The 13394-nt window shown below is 36.5% G+C and overlaps 1 protein-coding gene across 1 annotated transcript; it reads left to right on the top strand.

The window, feature by feature from the left end:
• The first annotated feature begins 754 nt into the window (after positions 1–754).
• LOC139116747 (myeloid differentiation primary response protein MyD88-like) lies at positions 755–13059 on the top strand. The gene is made up of 5 exons (XM_070679379.1): positions 755–1408; positions 8535–8678; positions 9664–9841; positions 10213–10304; positions 11218–13059. Exons 1-5 carry the CDS (start codon positions 1090–1092, stop codon positions 11364–11366), a joined length of 882 nt encoding a protein of 293 aa, XP_070535480.1. The 5' UTR covers positions 755–1089; the 3' UTR covers positions 11367–13059.
• Positions 13060–13394: the final 335 nt, after the last annotated feature.

Raw genomic sequence — 13394 nt, 5'->3', positions numbered from 1 at the left:
TTTGTCACACCGGAGAAAACTTCCCACAAAATACACCTGTGACACGTAATAGACCTTTTCCCAGTTATCCTACAATGCATTGCAGTGGCTATATCAAACACCGTATATACACTCAAAACAACGAAAACATACTGATTTGTGTTTTATAGCGGATTGTTATAGAAGAATGACACAAATTTGCAGTGCCAAATAATGCCCCGTGTATATTGTAACCATCTGCGACGAAAATATAGGTCAGGGTGTAATCTGCCATAGAGTTCTATGAGTAACGTACCCTGTGTGTGTACCCTACGGCTAAAAAGTTCTATGCGATATCGCTTTGTATACCCTGGCGCGCACTGCATCATGGAACTGGTAATTCATTAGAAGCACAAGAGCTCGCAGTGTTGCCTGGATAACGATAGGCGATCGAAGGCCGAAAGGCGAACCTCAGTAGTAGCTACATGTAAAAGGATTGGTTCAGCTTGTACATATCAAACACCGATGTTCGGCCCACCGGCGTTATTTTGACTGGAGCGTAGCAACGCCTGGTGTCCGGAGTTGCCCGGTGTACATGCCAATCTCTCTCTATGCATGTACACCGGCAACTCCGGACACCTGTGGTAGCAAACGCCTGTGGTTTGGCCGTTGCGCGTTGGCCTCGATGGACAACCCAGGCATTGCTGCGAGCGCCTGTGATTGCAATAAAAACCATCACCAATGACGTCGTATGGGGATTTCCCCGAAAAGGTATAGCTGAGCTTGCGCACTACTTACATTCAAAACTATTTCCTGGTTGAGTGAGTACGTAGGCTCAGCTTGTGTCTGTTGCGTCCGGCGTCAAATACTGGCCGCAAGTGCTGACCGTAAAAACCATGAACAATTGCCTTGTTCCTTCCTAGGTCAAGTTGCGTTTTAGTGCACAAAGCGACGGTACCTCAGCACTCTAGCCCAGGTGTGTTTTACAATCGAACCGTGTTGGGTTACAATCCGTTTTTGCTTCGCTCTGGTCGGAAGAAGGACTGTGCACAGCGCAGCCAGGTTGGAGCTGGAACGGCCTTGGGTGAATCAGCGTAATTTTTCACTGTGTACATACCTCCGATAGTGAAAATGGCGGAGTCAAACGACTGGGAATTCATTGAACTTTCCTGCTACAGTGATTTTCCAGTCAGACATCTGCGGCAAAGAACCAGGAATGTTCTTTCCAGATACCTCAACGTGAATTTGAGGGGCAAGGATTGGAGAGACGTAGCCGATGAAATGGAGTATGACTACATCACCATTTTGAACTGGGAAAGAGAACAGGACCCGATGGGCTGCTTCTTGCGCGACTGGGGTACCAAAGAGAGTAGTACAGTGGGAAAATTAATCGATGTACTGGAGGATTTAGGCCGCCAAGATGTCATCAGTGAGATAAAAAAGCCGTTAGGTAAGTGTCAGAAATAATTACAAAATGTATATTGAATTACGGTGCCCAGTGTAAAGATAGGAATAAGTTTCAATACTTATTGACTATGCAGCCATTCATATTGTATATATAGTTTGTGGAGGAAGTGGAAAGTAACTAAAAAGCATGCATCAAGTGGAATTTTACATGGATGTACCCGGGTTGTACCATGGATTTGATTTGTTCACAATCTCTCCACACAATTACCTTGCACAGAACATCAAAATTGTGTATCCCCCTCCATTACTTCCTTGTTTCAAAGCATTGTATTATTCAATACTACAAAACACACAATGTTTGTCTGTCTGTATGTCTGTCTTTGTACAGTATATATTTGTCCACCCACCCCCTACACACAGACACACATACCAGTTTATGACTCGTCTATAGTCTTCCAGGTAAACAACTGATGATTGCCTTACAGTTCAAGAACACCTCTATAACCATAGACAGCAAAGGTCTGTCTAGCCCAGGTCTGTGTCCTAAAAGACTGTCTCTGATGTAACCGAGCTTTGACATCAAAGCAATCATGTATATTTTATAGTGATCATCCTTGTGCCTTCAGAACGTTCAAACCAATTTGCATCTTTTATCACATGTCATTAAATTGTTAAACAAATGTATCATATCTGACTATTATGCTGAGCAAAACTTTGGAACAAATTGGCAGCTGTCATCTCGTCAAATGCTTGTGATCGAGTTGATACTCACGTCATGATATATAAACATTTGTGAAAAAGATATCTAACGCATGAAACTGAAGTAGCAGATAATTTGTGTTATTATTGTAATTTCCCACAAGGAAATCTGTATACTGCACTTGTCAGAAGATAGGTATATTTTATTGCATGAAATTTGCTTCAGGTGCTTTACATATATATTGTGGTGGGTTTGATGGAAATTTGACAAGTAAAATTTGTTTTGTGTCGGCACTTGGAGACCCACTCAGAACACACACACACAAACACATACATGTACACACATGTATGTATGTGTACATATATATATATATATATATATATATATATATATATATATATATATATTATATATTATATATATATATATATATATATATATATATATCAGTGGCTTGGTGTCAATTCAGGCAATGTATAGTGCTCGATGCGTTTCCGCAGGGCATAGGTATTGCTAGACGTGGAACTTGTCTTGATTACTCTACAGACTGTTTCATGCGCTTGGCAATCGTCAGGAGTGATGTTGGCGGGCTCGTTGCTACCTAGGGTCAGGTATATATGCAAAACGAGGCTGTTGTTCTGGCGCGTTCAAGTGTTAATGAGAAGGAATTTGCTTCTATGTCTACATTTCGAGAGAAATTCTGTACGTTTGTTTAGTAGTGTTGACTTGTCTGAGTTGATAATGTGAAATTTCTCCGTGATGCAGAGGTTACAGCATTTTGTCTTGGTTGAGTAAGGCTGGGCTCTGTCAATGATAGACCAAGTGACGTTGTATTTTGTATTGTTGCTGTCCTTGAGGGTCCATATGTATTTTGAGAGTATCGTGCTGTTCCTGTGTTTTGGTGTTTTGAAAGTATATTTGTGATATGTATATCTTGTTTTGAAAGCTGAGTCCGTGAGTCCGATATAGTGCTTTGTATCATTGCTTGTATTTACGGTGGCTTTGTATACTACTGAGGGCGGGAGACAATTTCCGGACAATGGGCAATCTTCTTTTTTACGGCAGTTACATGACTTGGTTGGTTTGTTGTCGTTGTGTAGGAGGTGGTGATAATACTGCCCATATTTCTTATATATATATATATATATATATATAATATATATATATATATATATATATATATATATATATATATATATATATATATATATATATATATATATCTTCTTGATATATTTTGAAATTTTACAGAGCTCAGAAATACGTGTGCTCATTGTACTCTGCCTCATTTGCATACAGAAAATTACTGTCTGTGAAAATCTGGAAATGAACTTATAACTCTACATTGCTCGTTTTCCTACACAATTCAACCCTTGTAATTTTCATGTTCGTACTTTTTATTGTAGAAAACACCTGAAGAAGCTCTAAATTTAGAGCCAAACGTTGTGTTTGAGGTATAATAAATACGTTTTGAACTAACAACCAGGTGTGGTAGTGTGTGTCAACCCAAGTTTCTTCTATCTTCACCCCACTCCACGCTCCACTGGGGTTCACCTGAATTCAGTTTCTTATATATATATATATATATATATATATATATATATATATATATATATATATATATATATATATATATATATATATATATATATTCAAATGTATGTACTGTCAAGACAGTCAAATTATCTGAAAAAAAACAAATCATCAGAGTTTCATATTGATATTGTTGTAATTTTGTTGCATTGCACAATTCATAGCTGAAAGATGCAAAAATTTCTGATGACAAGAGAAATAATTTGAACTTTTGTCCCCAAAAGAGAAGTCTAATGCATAATAGGTACATGATTATTTTTATTCTACCAGATGTTGAAATCACTCTGTGGAAACTTTAGAATATTTGTAATAAGTCTGGCTGTTTGCCAAAATGTGAAGAGTTTTACTATCATCTGAAGACAAGAATATTTGCCAATGTTTTGATGATAAATTATTATTATTGAAAATTATGAAATTATTGAAATTATCACCTGTAAACTTATATCAATGGAACTTTTGCTGTTGTTGAACTTGTCCTGGTGGGATATTTGATTTCATAATATTTTGTTTCCTGTACGTGTGAAAAGAGAACAGCTTCAGGCTGTCAAGCAGAACTATGCCACATCATAGAATTTGAAACAGTGTTTTCATCTCTTCAAAATGGAGAGGAGTTCAGTAAGGGGAGAACCATTGATTTCTGGGGGGGGATATGGAGGATTTTGAGAAAAAAAATTTGTCACCAGGTGAGAGAGAAGAAAGAAAAAATTGATCCTGTCATGGCCTGAGAAAAAAAAATTGTCATAACAGACAGAAGAGAAAAAAAAAATTGTCACAATGCACCAGAAAATAAGCAAAATTTGGAAACCTTATTCTCATGTATTCTTTGCTGGCGCGCCGTCATAGGCGGCGCAAATGTTTTACCACAAGCAATTCTTATGTTTCTTTTCCCAGCACTTATGATATAAGCATGCACTACATAGGTCTACTTTACACCTCAGTACACTCAATGTTTTCCTTCCCTTTTCTGACCCAAGAAATCATATTTCAGGATTTCTGTTGCAATATCTCAATGGCATAGGCACTATCTAAAGGGGACTATTTGACTTCTGTAAATTGTGAAAATTTAAAACACAAGACAGGAGTCAATAAACTAAGTGTTAAAACCAATATATTATTTTCTCAATATAAATTTGTCAGAAAGATGTACCTTGACAATGAAAAATTGAGGAACAACAAATATAATGAAATACAATGTGTGAGCCTTGTTTTTCTGACCACAAACACCGGATCGCAAACATACCATATTCAGGTTTTCATTAGAAGCTGGCAGCTGGAGAAATGACACAAGAAGGTCACAGATTTTCTGTTCCTGTATATTCATTTGTCTTCAGTCTCTGGCAAACAGAACTGTTTTTCACAAATTGTATTGTCATTGTTTGGTTGTTGAATATTGTGACTCAAAAACTGATCATGCATAAAATGTAAAAAAATATTGCAGTGTTCAATGTCATTTTCAAACAGTTTTACTGAGTGCAAAATAAACGAGTGCAAAATAAACTGAAACTCCTCTCAGATCGCACATCAATTTCTCAAAATTTCCAATACGAGAGGGGAAACCCCCTCTCGTGCTCTCCCCCTTGGGGTATTCTAACAGTTTCACTTAGTAAAAAAATAAAAAACACCTCTCAGATTGCACCAGACTGCACCATTGCACACATCAATATCTTAAAAATTTCCATGCAAGATAGGGGAAAGCCCCTGTGACACTTTCCCCTCAGCCTCTCGCGTGTTCTCCCCCTGTACTTTCAAATTCTACCCGGTCAGATATCCTAGTGAAAACCCTGTCATAATACCCATCCAAATTAAACAATATACCATATGATTAGATACTGCGTGATCTTTTATATCTTTATTTTATTGTGACTTTGAATTTCATTTTGATGTGTTCACCTTTTTTGAACCATCATGAGATAACTGATGATAGTCTAGCAGGGTACATCAGGATTTGAAAGGTCTTAAAAAAAAGACTTTACTGTTGCTGTATTTTGTAAAGTTTACAATTTCATGTATTGGTATTTAACTTTTCTAAGTGGGGGATCAGTCAAAATTTCAGAGTTAGAGAGGGAGGTTACTCAAATTCATCATGGTTGCGGGGGGGGGGGGGGGTCACTCGAAATTTCGGAGTTTCAGGCCGTAAATAATGACAGCTCCCTTATATACAACGCATTACAAACTTGATGACCAATAAAAAAAAAATTTGCACTGCTACTCCATTTGAAAAAAAAAAATGATGCAGATCTGACAGTAGAAAAAAGAAATTGCTGTCACTTTGACAGGAAAAAAAAAATTTGCTCCCATACCCACTTCCTCCATACCCCCCCCCCAGAAATCAAATGGTTCTCCAGTAATCCAATTTGTTTTACCAGACTTACTCTGTTGTTAAAAATATCATTGCGCCATCATTCTTTACAGTGAAAGAAATTTGTATATACTTTAACATTGTACACTTTGTTCTACAGACAAATATTCCCTCGGGGAAAGTTTCTGTGGCATGTAGAAATTTCACCTTCACTTTGATTATTTAATCTGGCGTCATGAAGCTTTGTTTTACAGTACTTTCATTTTTTGAATGATGTACTTGACATCAACCTTTTTGAAGTCTTACAAAGCATGTTGTCTTTGATGTTTTTGTTTTGAATGCCAGTTGGACTATGATGAGCCACTTGGGGTCCCCATCAATGTTCTTCCAAATTTGTGCTTTCATTACCCCCTTGTCTCAGCTCTAAAAGATCATTATCAACTTGAACAGTAGTTAAGTTTCCCAATTAACTATGTTTCTAAGGGAAAATACTTTAACAACAAAATTATTGTCTCCTTCTAAATGTTTGCCTAACATGAATGACTTTTAAATATTCTTTTTACACATTTGAAGTAATGTATTCAGGCTATAATTTAAGGATCTGTAAGAATTTTTGGATTGTTATTGATTGTCAGTTTCAACTGCTTGCCAAGAATTTACAGCCTGTCAGGAGAATGCAAATTATACTTGGACAACTTCTTCCTCCACATTCTATAAAGTCAATGTACCCTCAAATTCAAAATCTTATTTTCATTTGTTTATTTATTCATTTATTTGTGTATTTGTTCAAATTTTAGCTCTAGCATACCTAGGTACAGAAACAGTGTTGAAATGTTGCAAGTGAAGTGGTATGGTAACATTATGTTGACAGAAAAATAAAAGTGAAAATGAAACAACTACAGTGCGACAAGCACAAAGAGTGGTTGTTTGTTATCCTACAGAACACGTGATTCAGCTGTTATTAAAATAATGAGTATGCCACCCAGGTGGAATGTATCCTTTTTAATAAGTGGCAAGTTTTCTGGAGGAAATAAGGTCAATCACATTTATGAGAAACAGGTCAGATATTATGCTATAAATGACTGGCAGTGTGAAGAGTATATAATGCCAAATTTGAACTATTCTCTGTAAGACTTTTAAGGAAGAATAATATGTATTGTACCATTTTGTGATGGGTATATTTCGAATTTGATTTTGACAGTACTTTTAAGATGTCAACACAGATAACAGATTACACCATGATTCATTGTAAAATACAAGTGTGTAAAATAAAGATGCAATTTCACTTTCATTTTGCTGGTTCTAAAGACTGTCATGATGTACCTAAGTAGGTGTATGAATGCCAAATGGATCTTACTAAGACTTTCCAGGAAGGTCAATAATATGCATTGAAGTGTCCCTTTTTGTATGTGGATACCATTGGCTATATGATTCCCATATGATTTTCCACAATAGACAACAGACCACTCCATGATTCATTGTATGTAAACTGAACAGGCAAGAATGCATTGTACTAAAAATAAAGATAAAGTGGCAGTTGCTTTCACTTTACTGTTTCCAAAATCCTGTCATGAAGTAGATTGGCAAACCTGTTGAGTAATCATCCAGATTCCATTTGATATTCCAGTGGAGTCTAGCTGACTCAAAGATGACTGAAAAACCATGACAACCAGTGAAAGAAATATAATTCCTAATATTTGGGAACCCTTGATCTCATATGAGAACCTGTCCAGACATACTGACAAAAATAAACAAGTATAAAATGATTTTACACTTGTTTATTTTTTTGTCAGTATGTCTGGTTAGGTTCTCATTTATTTGTTGTTGTTTGTTGCCAGAGATATCACAGTGTGTAGCAATATGATTCTTTTTGCAGTTTTTTGTAACAAAACTCTATACATTAATATTGTTAAAAACTGGTAAAGACAGTAAAACAGTAACAAAATTTGTGATATCCTGAGGTTCTTGTGGTACAACATTCAAAAGACCTAGGAGGGATTGTCCTTCCACTTTGCCCCCATTTCATTGTATGTGCAAGTTTAAAGCAAAGTTGCTTGTGGTTCAATACACTATGAGGGCCCCGTACTAAAACATTGAAAAAAGAGAAGTTCGGAAACAAAATGGCTTCGACACTGAGTTCAGAGATGGATTTCCCGCACAAAAAGCACAATTTGTTTAACAAAGTAGCATCGATGACTTTGACTACATACCTGCTATCCATAGTATCCTCTTTGTATCAAAATTGATCTGTGCATTTTGGGATACAATTTCCAACGGGACCCTTTCTGGCAACAGCTGCTGTACACTCATTGGCTCAATCAGCATACTCAAATTTAAATATTTCAAATGATCACAGACTGACAGTAGATGGCCAATCACAACAGCACTATCAAATGATTCAATGAACCTCCGTTGTTGTAAGAAATGAAAATTCTGTTTCCAAATTTCCTCTCTTTCTAATGCTTACAGGCGCCCTTACTTGCCGTGTATCAAACCACAAGCGACTGTGATGTATAGCCTGCTTTCTGACAGTATTGTTAATACTGACTCCTGTACTTTTTTATTGGTCCTTCACAGATAAAGATTACAATTTGTGGAGAGACAGAGAGAGAGAAGGATCCCCATTGCAGGTGAATGAAGTCTCTCCTTCCCAGCAGGACTATCCAGTTCAACGAATTACAGATGAACTTCGTGGTATAACAAGAGGAGATCGTGCAAGTGGTGAGTTTCATTAACTGAACTTAGCTTTTTTTTTCCGTGCACTGGACAAGTGTATTATGAATCACAGGTGGCAATATCTTTCAACCCCCCCCCCCCAGGTTCCCACTTCCAACATATCCTCTCTATTCCCCATCTAATCTAACATTGTTTTTGTAAGTTGCATAATATGAATAAGTGATTTTTGGAACCTCAACAACAATTAAATCACAATGTGACTGCTTTGATATGCTAATGTATATGTAACTGCGCAGATGACAACAATGTTGGCTGCTTTGGTGACATTTGATAGGTGTGCTGCCCTCCACAAAAGCACAATGATTTCTTATTGTAAGCAAATGGCTATGATTGGTCACTGTGCCTACTTTGTGATGATTTCCTGCATGAATGAGCTTGTCAGTGAGTTAAGGCTTTGTCAGTGAAAGTTTGTAAAGAACAAGTTGATGTCAGAAAATATTTTGACTCTCCTTGAACAGATTCTGAGGTAGATCCCACTTAAAATTCCGTCTATGCTACATGGAAATTGGTAAATGATTTTGGGAACACCGGTAACATTGCTGCCATCCCCTTATTCTATTGTATTTATACTAAGGGGAACCCCAGTAGAATGACTGGGGAACCCCGGTAGCATTTACCTGCTTACTGCCCTTAGCAAAAACACTGGAATAATGTTGAATATTACTGTATAAAATGAATTGTGTTGGCAAGGTTAACATTTTGCATTTCTCCATACTTCAGGAAGGAAAGTGAGGATGGGTGTGTTTTTTTTATAAAACAAAAATAATAAAAATAAAGATTTACTGCCATTGTCATTTTACCTTTCATGTATTCTACTGAGTGTAGTAAGGGACTGGATATTTCTACCTCAGTAAAGTATTTGTCTTGATAGGGAAATAAATTTTATGAAAAAAGAAAACTTCAGCTTCTGGATTTACAAACAATTATTTTCACAGATCTTTGCTGATTACCGTAATTCTCTTTTCCTCAGGGCCAATTGAAACCTTTGATGCATATGTGTGTTTTTGTGAAGAAGACAGTAGTATCGTACATACCATGATGAGCATATTGGAAAAACCTCCGTACAATTTGAAGTTGTGTGTCCAGTTCAGAGATCTTGTACCAGGCTGTCCGAAAGTGACAGCTGAAGCAGAGCTCATCACAAATAGGTGAGTCAATCTGAAACATGACCATGTCATTAAATAAATGTCATAACCAGCCATTTACACAACTCTTTTTACCACCTTTTCACCTTCTGTTCATCATAAATTTGTAGTAGTTTTTTTGTCCACTATAAAAGCAAGGCTGTGAGATGTCTTCTCATCAGATGTGTGCAAGAGACATATGCTTAAGTCTAATTTGTTTTTGATTTACCATGTGTTATCAAAATTTATCAATAAGTTTCCGTTTTTGTCAAAATCCGAGAGAACTCACCTGTCTGCATAATTCTTGTTTCCTACCCTCCATATCCAAGCTGTAAAATATTACACAAAGAGGTATGGCATCTCAACTTTATGAAATCTGTTTTGTAAAATTTCAGATGCAAAAGAATGATTGTTATACTGTCTCCAGAATTTTTAGGAAGTGACGAATGTGACTTTCAAGCCAAGGTAGCCCTTTCCTACTCACCAGGTAAGCTTGCTTAGTTGTATTATGAATTGTGATTGGACAAATCTGACCTTTGGCCTTTGACCTATCCTGACATCCAAGCTGAGGTTTTATTCTTTTGCTGTCGAGCTGAGAATGAGTCATCATCTTTTGCCAAACAAATCACACCTAATCAAGCTAAGCTAGAGTTTTCGTTCTCGCAAATCTGTTGTTTAACCCATCAAATTCTGACCCTTGACCCCAATGTGACTTCCAAGTCAAGATAGTGTTCCCATACTCAGCTGAAAATGAATTGGTACTTTTCACAAGTTTTCAGAATATCACGTTTTTGTGTCACATTTTATTCTTTAAATGTTTCTTAGGTTATGTATGAGTATTTCCAACCTGTGCTGCATTAGACCCTAGTTTCAGATTCAACAATCTAACAGCATAGAGCTACGCATCCATGCGATGTATAGCGGCTAGTTCACATCCTTGTGTATGTTACCATGTGTGATGACTGTGTACTTACATTGTATAGTAAGGCAAACTCTATCAAGCTTGTTGATCAGAATAAGTTTCACATTTTTCCGTTCTGAGATTTTGCCAAGACGTACTGGTACAACTGAAACAAATTGGAGAATAACGAATTATTTAACCAGCGTTCTACCTCAATTACAGGCAGGGCATGACGTTGAATTGGAACTGCGGCTTTGCAGCCCATGTCACGTGACTTTCAGATTGGCAGTGTCGATATCACCCTGAGGGTGATTTGAGGTCAAAGAGATTAAACCGATAAAACTGCAAGCAATGTAGACCATTATGCTGTACCTTGCCAAATAAACAACTGCACAATAACAGTGTTAATCCTGATCCTTCGCCTTCCCACATGGAGCTCTAACTATTGTCTATATTTGGTTAAAGTTTGTTTAAATCTTTTTCCATTTATTTTTTGCAGGTGCTAGGGCCAAACATGTGATTCCTGTCATGTACAAACAGTGTACATTGCCTCCTATGCTCAGACATATTGCCCTGTGTGACTACACCAAGAAAGACCAACAGGAGTGGTTCTGGGAACGACTTTACTGCGCCCTCAATCTGAGATAGACACCAGTCATCAGTGCCTTGTACATTACATGTCAAATCTGTCAAGAGCAGCCATTAGTGCCTCATACGTTACATTACAAGTCAAATCTATCAAGAGCTGTTGCCCTAGGATGTCAAAACACCTGGTACACCTGTCTGAACAGCCAATTACAATTTACTTTAACATATATCAATCCTTTATTGTCTGTAATGTTACAATCACTGAGAGTATCAGAGACAATATTACATGCTGCTTGTCAAAGATTGTAAGAGTCATTATATTACAATGTCTTGCCTGTGTCATTTTGATTGGTCGAGCTGAACCACGTGACTGACCACAAATACACAGTAATGGTTCGTTTACATGCCGGTGAATATGAATAATAAGATTAACAACTCAAAGTATCGTAACTTTACAGCTGAAACGTAAATCATAATCAATCACAAAATAAAATGGAGCACTTGTGGACCAAGTTGAGATACTTTTTTCTGAAAACATCTCCGGATTTGCCAAATATTTACAGCGTGCATGACAGTGCGTTGCGTATTGCTTAGTTCTGGGGCCTAGTTGTCCTTTACTTGGGAAATTTTTGCAAATTTTGACAGTTTTCTTGGGTTCTTTGATAATATAATAGAAATAATGGGCAACGCGCTGACCATTAACCTTTGAGCACCAAAGTCAATTTATGTCGCCTTTACAAAATATACTCCAGTCAATTTTTTCAGATTTTTGCCAAAATTTTGATAAAAAACTGTAGCCAATGAAATAAGATGTCAATTTTGTTCAAATTATCAAAAAAAATACAGGAAAATTTATATAAAAAAGGTAAAAAGTTGCACAAAAATTTTGGTGGGAAATATTATGTCTCTCAAAGGTTTAACGTTTATTTATGGGCAAGGGCAAGAGGAAAGCCAAAATTAACAGGCTTTGCAAATTGAAATTCATCAGTAACCTTGCTGAAGTCAATTATGGAATAAATTTTCATTGTGCAGTGGTGAAGTTGTTTACTTTATTTTTTTCACATGGCCCATTCTTTTCTACCAAAACTACTACCAGAGATTAATAATCACATGACAGTCTAGCCAACGCCTACTGGCAGAGGGTACAGCCCGACACATGAAAGTTTGTGATCTTATTTAAATCATCATTAGAGATGGCAACATTGCATCTCTACTTATTCCATGCTGATCTTTTCAGCTGTAAGTCACCCCCTCGATCAGATTATCATTTCCTTATGAATGACAAATGGTGTATACGTTGTGTTTTCTATTTCTGCAAATGACAGGCAATGTATATAGTTTGATTGGTGAAAGTGGACATTGCGAATGCGATTCCTCACCATGTCAAAGGTAAATTCATTAAGTTAATCAATGTATTGTAGATTTAACCACAGAGTTTATAAATTTTATCATGTCTATGTATATCATTCTGTATAATTTGAGTTAAATATTAACCCTTTGAGTGCCAAAGTCAACTTTTTTTCCCTTATAGTATATAACATAGCCAGCAACTTGTTTTCAGATCTAGACATTTTTTTCCAAATTAGCCATCCAAAATTATCACATAATTACAGAAAAATTCATAAAATCAGTGAAATGTTACACTGAAATTTTGGTGGGAAAAATCACAGCACTCAGAGGGTTAAAATAGTGACTTTTAATCAGAAATCTGATTGTACTTTTTGTGAATGATAATAAAGACCTATCATTTGTACATTTGTAGGTTTCTTGTATATTATTTTCAGGGATATTTTCATACAGTGTAGAATGACTCCTTGAATTATTGTAATTACTTTATCCATGGATGGGAAAATTTAGTGATCAACACTTCCAAAAGACTCTTTCTTTATTCTTTCCTGGTACCACCACTTATATAGTGGTTCAAGATTGTACTACCGATTTTGTCAGTGATCTTATGTTTCTTTGTGTGTTTGTTTTTACTGTTTATTGGACCTGGTAATTTATTTGCCTTGAATGATAATGATTGCTGGAATCGATTTGATGTCATATTTAAAAAGTACATCTTTCAGAGAGCATTTTAATTATCAC

Source organism: Ptychodera flava, chromosome 18 (assembly GCF_041260155.1).
Source record: "Ptychodera flava strain L36383 chromosome 18, AS_Pfla_20210202, whole genome shotgun sequence".
Taxonomy (NCBI): Eukaryota; Metazoa; Hemichordata; class Enteropneusta; family Ptychoderidae; genus Ptychodera; species Ptychodera flava.
The sequence above is the reverse complement of the archived record's forward strand: the minus strand, read 5'-3'. Positions and strand labels throughout refer to the sequence as shown.